General features: G+C 37.4%; 1 protein-coding gene across 1 annotated transcript; it reads right to left on the bottom strand.

Moving 5' to 3' along the window:
- Positions 1 to 2829: 2829 nt before the first annotated feature.
- LOC139455078 (acyl-coenzyme A thioesterase 5-like) lies at positions 2830 to 7075 on the bottom strand. Its single transcript, XM_071236653.1, has 7 exons — positions 6823 to 7075; positions 6386 to 6559; positions 5996 to 6042; positions 5761 to 5849; positions 5284 to 5365; positions 3884 to 4085; positions 2830 to 2957 (listed from the first exon to the last, which is right to left on the bottom strand). Exons 1-7 carry the CDS (start codon positions 7073 to 7075, stop codon positions 2830 to 2832), a joined length of 975 nt encoding a protein of 324 aa, XP_071092754.1.
- Between the last annotated feature and the right edge of the window lie 1352 nt (positions 7076 to 8427).

Raw genomic sequence — 8427 nt, 5'->3', positions numbered from 1 at the left:
CACTGACCTCGAATATTGACTCGTCACGCGATCAGTATTAACTGTCACGTGATGAATATTAACGCGTCTGCTAGAAAACAAGATGGCGTCTGGCCCTAGGAGTTAACGATTCGCAGCTAAGTTACTGTAATGAAACAGAAGATGATTTGAAGGATTCATAAACTTTAGAGGGATTTTCGGAATGACAAAGCGCATGATACGGCCTCAGCCCGGTCAGAGTGTCCTTGTTGTGACATATTGATCTATTCAAAAGTAATTATTTGTATACTGTTAGTGATTCATGAATGCATACTTGTGATATGGTTGGAATAAGAAAGAATCTTATCATTATGGGAATTGCTTATTTTGAACAATCAAAAAGGAATTTTGTCAATTCAATTCAATGGTTTATTGTATGAAAGGCCATTGGCCCATATACAAGTAAGTTACATAGACATACACTTCCGTCAGTTATATTAACAAATATTGTAGTATACGGAGTATCAAGACAACAACAACAGACGTAACCTAAAAGTATGATGTACGCATAAAGACACTTGCAGTTGAAAGCTATAATTTTTTGCTTGACAGCTGACATTCAAAGTTATTATTAGAAATACATGAAAATGATCAGACGGGTAGATATTTCCTTCTTATTTTGGTATATATGGGGCAAATAAACATAAAATGAAATTCGTCTTCAGCACCAAGGTTACAAACGGGACTTTTCAAACTTTAATATTTTCCTCTATTCACTTTTAAATCATTCAGACCAAGCCTATTAAAGCGTATACATGTATTGCGGAAGTGTTTGAATCTTTAATTTGAATGAAGCGACTCAAGGATAGACTTAATGTTACGATATGTGTCGTATCTCGAACATCCTGAAAGCCTAGAATGCCAAATTGTTGTAAAACATATGAATGACACCAATAGATTGCGAGATACATATGAGCCCAAAGCCATAATTAAAAAGAGTCAAGCGTACACGGGAAGCCCATGTGTCCTTTCCAATATTATGAAGATATACCAGCATATTATACTATTTCTTTGGCAGGCATACATAATAACTTCAGCCAATAACGAGTATAAGATGTTATATATAGTGGGAACCTCCCACATCCACCATAAACCATATTACTGGGAGTTGACATTCCCACATTAAGAAATATTTTAAAGTTGAACCTTTTCGATTGAATAAAGCTCTCGACAGCCCCATATTTCTCCGCCAAACAATAAGATCGGCCGTATTTGCCAATCAAACAGTTTAAAGAAAATGTGAGGTGTAGCAAAGCCAAGTTTAAACACAACAGACTGTAATTGAAAGAAAGCTTTCTTTGCTCTTGTTGATACATTTAACACCGATTTACTTAAGTTTAATGTACTTGTGAATAATATTCCAAGGTATTTATATTCCCAGTATTCATATATTCACCTTTAAATGCCACCTTTTCTCTCAATGTAGTAGGCCCTCCTTTTCTAAAAGTCACAATATTTGTCTTATCTAAGTTTACTTCAAGTCTTCATTTATCCGAGTACACTGACAGAATATCGAGTTGGTTCTGTAATTCTGACAAAAGAATGACATCATCCGCAAACAACAACATAAAAAGTTCTATTATGTCAGGAAAGGTTGGGCTCTATGTTTTCCAGAAAGTGAAGTGTATAGTTCATTAATCAAAAATGAATACAGCATAGGGCTCAATACACATCCGTGACGCAGACCGGTCGAAAAAGTCAGCCTTGTCAAATCGAACACATGATTTAACATTTTGATAAATTGATTTAAGTATCATATACATTTGGCCATCAAAGTTGTGATTTTGTAAACATTTCCACAATCGACGTCTATTCACAGAATCGAATGTTTTTTTGAAGTTCACAAAGGCAACATATAATTTCCGTCATTATATGAGAGATCTTTTTCAGTTACTGCAAGCAGAGTATGGTCAAATATGGTCAAATGTGGAATAGCCTTTCCAGAATCCAGCCTGCGCTTCGGGTATCAGGTCCCACATGTTCGACCACTAAATCAGTCTGTTATTGATAATACTGGTAAATACCTTACCTCAGATACCAGTTACAAAATACCCCGGTAGTTGCCAGGGTTGTTCACATTACTATGTTTAAATATGGGGATGATAATTGATTTCGCCCATGTGGATGGGAACGTACCCTCATCAAATATTTTATTGAAACATCTCACAAGAAATGGCATAGAGTTAGGTAGAGAATATTTGATCATTTCCGATATACTTTTGTCGACACCGACAGAGTTTACAGTCTTAAGGTCGGAAAAGGCGTCTTGGATTTCTGTATGCGTTATCAGTGATTCTAGAATTTGTATGTCTACATATTTGTTTGTGTGCTTACCAACATCTTCAGGATATAAGTAATCAGAATAACATGGTGCTTCATCAGATAAAAATAGATTTTTAAAATGTGATAGCCATTCATTTGCTGATATGTTTGGTTTATGAGTGTCCCGGTTTGGACTTGAACGAATCGTTTTCGAAAACATGGATGGGCTCTATAACGTGCAATAGAGTTCTGTCAGTCTTGATCTTTGGATGTTAGATTTGAATTTCCTACATGTTGATTTGTAGATATTTCCTAATTTGCAATATTGTTTCCTATTATAATCCGTCTGTTGGCGTCTGAATTTCCGAAAAGCCCTCCTAAGCTGAACGTCTGTCGGTAGGTGTAAACCATCAGCATTTACGCAATGATATTATTGTATCCGTCAATTCCAATTCGAATGGTTCATATCTTGTATCAAGTTGTTGGTGGACGAAGTGGAAAGACTTACGCTGAATACAAAATATTTACGGGTATAGAACAGTGTTTTAGCTATAACCGACCAGATGTGTGATGCTCATGTGGCAAGTGTTTCTGGAGAAAGTGAAGAAGTCTTCCCCAGGCGTCCTCCTGGGCTGCTGAATGAGCTTTAGGCTTTCCTCCCATCACCACTGTATAGCCTGTTAGGGAAGCACATCCAGAGTCGAGTACAGTACAAGTTTGTCAGTGAAGAATTTATCAGGATTGAATATAAAGGCTTACCTGGTCAAATATGTAATATGTCATATTGAGAAACAGACTAAAATACAAATACAATTGAACAGTATAAGTAACACGTATCGATCTAACTCTGTTGAAAAATTAGCCGTCATTGTTGTTGCTCAGTTAAATATATTTCATCATCGCAATATCGATCAGCGTTACTAAGTCAATGACCATGTTAAATTCTTTTCTGTTTAAACATATTACAGCCTCGTTCAAACAATCTCGATTACAATATGGTATTTAATAAAAAAACAAACTAGAGCTACTGGTGTATAGTCATGTCACTATGGAACAGAAACCTATATAGATTTGCTGTGTATTGCCACATTGGAGGATGCAATATCGTTGCAAGCATGGATATGATATGATTCTTGTGACACGAGGTAGAATGCATAGCGCAAATGTCACATCATAAGGTGAAGTAAAGAAACGGCGGTTGCGGAAAGGTGAATGGTAACTTGTTTGGGGCAAAAATTAACCTGATGACAGTTTCTTGAACTTTGGTCCTTCTCCTGGTTACAAAAGACATAATAATGATCAAATCACGAGAATAAGCTGAGATCAACAACTAAGACAACGTGGAGAAGTTAAATGCGAAAATATATGTCCCGAAACGCTAGCACGCAAAACAGCACACAAGCATGCACGCACGCACACACAGGCACACATAGATGCCGATATCTTAGTACAAAGTGGTCAGTTTGTTGCAGCACTGTGAGACGTCTACAATGAATTTGAGTGACAGACTACAAGAATGTGTTCGGTTTGTTCTGTATTGGTCTTTGGTTGTACTGTGTGCTACATGTACACGTAAGTGTGGCTAATACAAATAAACACTCACCAAGGACTTTATGGAACATTGCTCTGGACACGGGCATGTATGGTGGCTCAATAAGATGTCCTGTACCTGGATAGATGATGAGTTCAATGTTATTTTTCTTCTCTTCAGGACAAGTCTCAATGAATGTATTGGAAAAGTCTGTTCTCCATACGCCATCATCTTCACCACACAAGTATAAGATCTGGGCATTATTCGACCAGGCCTGCAAAGACATTTAAATAGTGTCATGAAGCAGCAATACCTAATACCCGAGTGTACAAACCCCATCGTACCTACAAGAGAATGCCATAAATATGCCAAAGGGAGATGCACAGAGTCATACTGCTAAAATCGTTTCAGAAAAAGCCACGAAACCGCAGTAGAACCTATCGATCCTGCATTGGATTTCATGAAAGAGATAATAGATATGCCAAGGGCCTGAGGCATGGAATTATACCGATGGCCCATTGCAGTATAAAGACAAAATCAACCAGAGAAAACAATAATGAAATATGTGAATTATTTCTAGCCTAGCTGACCCTTATTATTCTAGCCCTAATTTAGTATCGCTCCCCATAGAGATGTCTGGTATTTCACCTATAAAGAGTGTTACGTCGGTCTTACGGTCTTTGTGTAAAAATCAGAACATGGTTGTTATTATTTCATGGTACTATCGAAACGATCTTAAGTTATACGGGAAGTCAGACTTAAACCAATTGCAGTTCCAAATTCCCCTGCACCAAAAGTGGCAACATCAACTGAAACTGTGTAACTATTCTTGTCACCCGTCTCTGCTCCAATTCTGTAAAAAGCTATTTCAATCCCAAAATATTCTCATTCACGTCATATGCACTGTACATGTATTTCCTTTGATCACCTTAACTTTAACATTTTGTAACCAATTATTATGTGGGCCTTTCATCTTGAATATATTAAACTTTAATGAATAAGAATAAAAAAAGCAAATTCATCCTTTTCCTTCCTGACTTCCACGACATAAATCACCCAGCCTAATAGTATGTTCAGCATTTTCATTTTTACACTACTAAAAGAAAATGCACAGCTCACACAATGAATTCATCCATTACCTCGTGATCTATGATGTACGTCTATTTCTGTCCAATTTACCTACTAATTCTAAACATGAAATAAGTAAAATCGATCCAAATGCAGGAACATATCAACTTCTGGCACTATTCCATAACGAGTTTTGGAAACCCACTGTCCGTATTAATTACGTTTATACTGACGTTTTATGAATATTTGCCTGAACAGTTATACTGTCTACATGCTTATTGATGTCCATGTACTAGTAATTGTTCAACACAGGTTATATCATGAAGCTGTACCCCTGACATAAACAAAAAGTGACAAGAAATGACTCACAAAATATGTGGATTGCTGTGAATAAATACACTCACTGGTATGATTTCAGTGTCATAGCGAGCCGCGTCTTTCAAATAAACACCTTCATCGGTTTGTCTCAATTTACTTTCATCCATCCTGAAAATGAAATCATATCAAATAAGGCTCTCAGGTTTACTGCTTACAAAATTCCAACTGTTCCCAACAAAATGACATTGGTTGCAACAGTGGCGACCATATTTAAGACATGAATACCCAGAGATCATAACGAAAGGTGACTATTGACGTGTTGTCGCCTGTGTGGGTCCGATTAGGAGTACGTACCCAGCAGATGACAACACTAGATCAGGGGGTCAGGCTCGGTTAATAATGTTGATTGCTCTGAGCTATTCCAAAACTGATGTCTAACACTTCGACCTCCATTGCAAAAAGGCTCAGTGATATTGAGATTATCTAAGACAGCCATTATATAGTTTGATTATTGCTGAGCACAGCTATTAAATACAACGCATGGAAGACATAGACATGCTTACTTGAACCCTTTCCAAAACAAATGTCCACACTTTTTTAGTTCGTCAGATCCATACACCGGAGCACCACAGATATTCACCAAAGCCTTCACCTATTGAGAGAATTGTATCTGTTATGGTTGGGAAAGCTGGTATTGAATGCAGACAATACACGTTAGAGAGAACATGCCTAATAGACACACCTATTTCAAATCTGTATCAACTATATTTTGACTTTTCATTGTTCAATCACGTTCACCTGATTAGTTGACATGCCATGTTGAGAGGGGGGGGGGGGGAGGGGGGCTTGTACATGTATTGACAATAATGATTTGTTCCAGAAAAGACTGTGATACATCATTTTGTTTGCAGGGATACATCATTTTGTTTGCAGGACATGCTGAATAGATATGTGCTAAGTTAGATTGTAAGTACATAGTTAAATATTATCAGGTAAATACCGTTTGATGGTTGTGGTTATAAGCCCAACATTTCTAGGATTGAGATTCACGATTCATTATCTTCAGAATTGATAGTTTTTTTTAAAGTTTCCATGCTCTGTTAGGTAACGTAATTGTCCATGTACATAATAAAACATATTCAGGGTACGAACATCTTTCATAGTATTAAGCATATTCATTTAAGCAACTTACAAGAAAGTATTCAAAGTCAATGCCAGCCAATGAAGTAGGCAGATCATCATATCTGATGTAGGCAAGAGCAAAGCAAGCAAAGCCTCTAGACGCCAACAAGGCAGCACGGAACTCCGCCAGACCTCCAGCTGAACCAAACATGTCGAGCACTCCAGGAAATGGCCCTTCACCTGTTCACAATGAATGATGTAATATAAGCTGTGCAAGTTGTTATAATTAAATTGCGTCCTTTACAATGTTGTACTAACACAAAAACTAATTCAAACTGTTTATCATATCTGAGATGTGAATCTTTCCAAAGACCCGCTTTGTTACACACTAGTTATACAGGTTTATACTGAAATATGTTACAGCCATATATCAATTAAAGGAATCCTTGTATTTTCAAAGAGGCGAAACTATACGCATACGTGTTCGAACCATGGGGTCTTACCTGCAGGCAAGAAGAGGGTTCCTCTCAGAGAACCTTCACGCATGACAATCCTCCTCACAGAACCGTGTTTGTACCAGCGTTGTACCTCGTCGGCAACCAGCACCACTGTCGTGAGCTGCTGGAGGTCAGCAAAGGGAATGTGGTCATCCATGACTGATAGTCTGAAGACAAGAGGTGTTGTCACGTCTACCTTCCTGAGAAGCGCGGCCTTTGACATGCCTGGGACAGGCTTCATACTCCAGAACAGGCCCATACTGTCAATACCTGAATGAAAAGAGATACACTGACAAACATGACATTTGATATTTTTTCAAAGTTGCAGTGACATTTCAATGACACTTCAAAGAAAATATGTCTTAACAAGGCAAATCACCACCTTTTCATCATTATTATAAGGGAAACGCTATTTTTCAAGGCATTATCATTTGCAGAAGCTCGAGTTCTTCGATTAACTGCGCGACGGCTTCTGCAAATGATAATGCCCTGAAAATAGCGTAACCGTTCTTATAGCTAAAATGGATGGAATTTGTTATCTATTTGATTTGGAATTTGTTATCAAATAAAAGAAACAATAATATCGGTTTTGAAACATTTACTGCAATCAACACGAATGTTACTGACCCACTTTTGCAAATATGAAAACTTCATAGAACAAACCAGATGACGTCACTATTGAACGTGATGTCACCTATCCCTATCCTATGACGTCACCTAACAACGGGCGTGATAATGGCCCGTCCTCAAGCAATATGAGGGCATTATCAAGTTGCAGTGGCCCGCTCATTTTTGATAACATGTGGGCGGTTTATTGATAATTCTGTCGAGTTTAGCTATAATACTATATATATTTTGTTCGTACCGTTAGTTTTTCTTTTTAACAATGTCAGTTATTGTCAGTGCGAGTGAGTGGTTGAGTTACGATTTAACGTTACATCGGCAGTATTTCAGGCACATCGTGACGAGACCAATTTATATATCAAGACTAAAGGCATTTTGAGTTCATAAAAACCCGTCGACAATAGTCAGTAAAACAACTAGAGTATAATAGATTTATCTTCATAACTGGCATTTATTCCTAAAATATGACTATTCATAACACTACATCATAGAAATGGGCTATAAATTACCAGCAACCAAAGTCAGGGCACCATACTAGTGTTCATGGGGACTTACGGTACTTCTGCTACCTACGTGGTACCCAGCAGGACATACACCATCCCTTTGGCCACTGGCAGTTGTCAGATAATTAAGCCAACCAGTCAAACTCGACAAGTATTCTACGATTAAAATCACGGAGATGTGAAAAATACTTTGATTACTGACGTACTCTCTCAGGGGACAATTGTTTTACGTTACTTCAACCCCCTTTGAAGGTATAGCCACTTAAAATCTAAGTTATTAATTCATTCACAAACTCATCTACTTTTTACAATAAATCTTTTAATCAAAATTTATCAATTAAATAAATTTCTTTTACAAAACTAACAAATAAATGTGAACTGATATAAAAAAAAATCCTTCATGGATGAGACGTTGAAAAAGTTATCCTTTGTGATGGCAAAATCAACACAGAGAAGCAGGAAATGCTTGATAGTGATTCTCTCA

The sequence above is a fragment of the Haliotis cracherodii genome, unplaced genomic scaffold (assembly GCF_022045235.1).
Source record: "Haliotis cracherodii isolate W230 unplaced genomic scaffold, xgHalCrac1.p SCAF_11, whole genome shotgun sequence".
Classification (NCBI taxonomy): domain Eukaryota; kingdom Metazoa; phylum Mollusca; class Gastropoda; order Lepetellida; family Haliotidae; genus Haliotis; species Haliotis cracherodii.
Note: the sequence above shows the minus strand (reverse complement) of the source record. Positions and strands in the feature narration are given on the sequence as shown.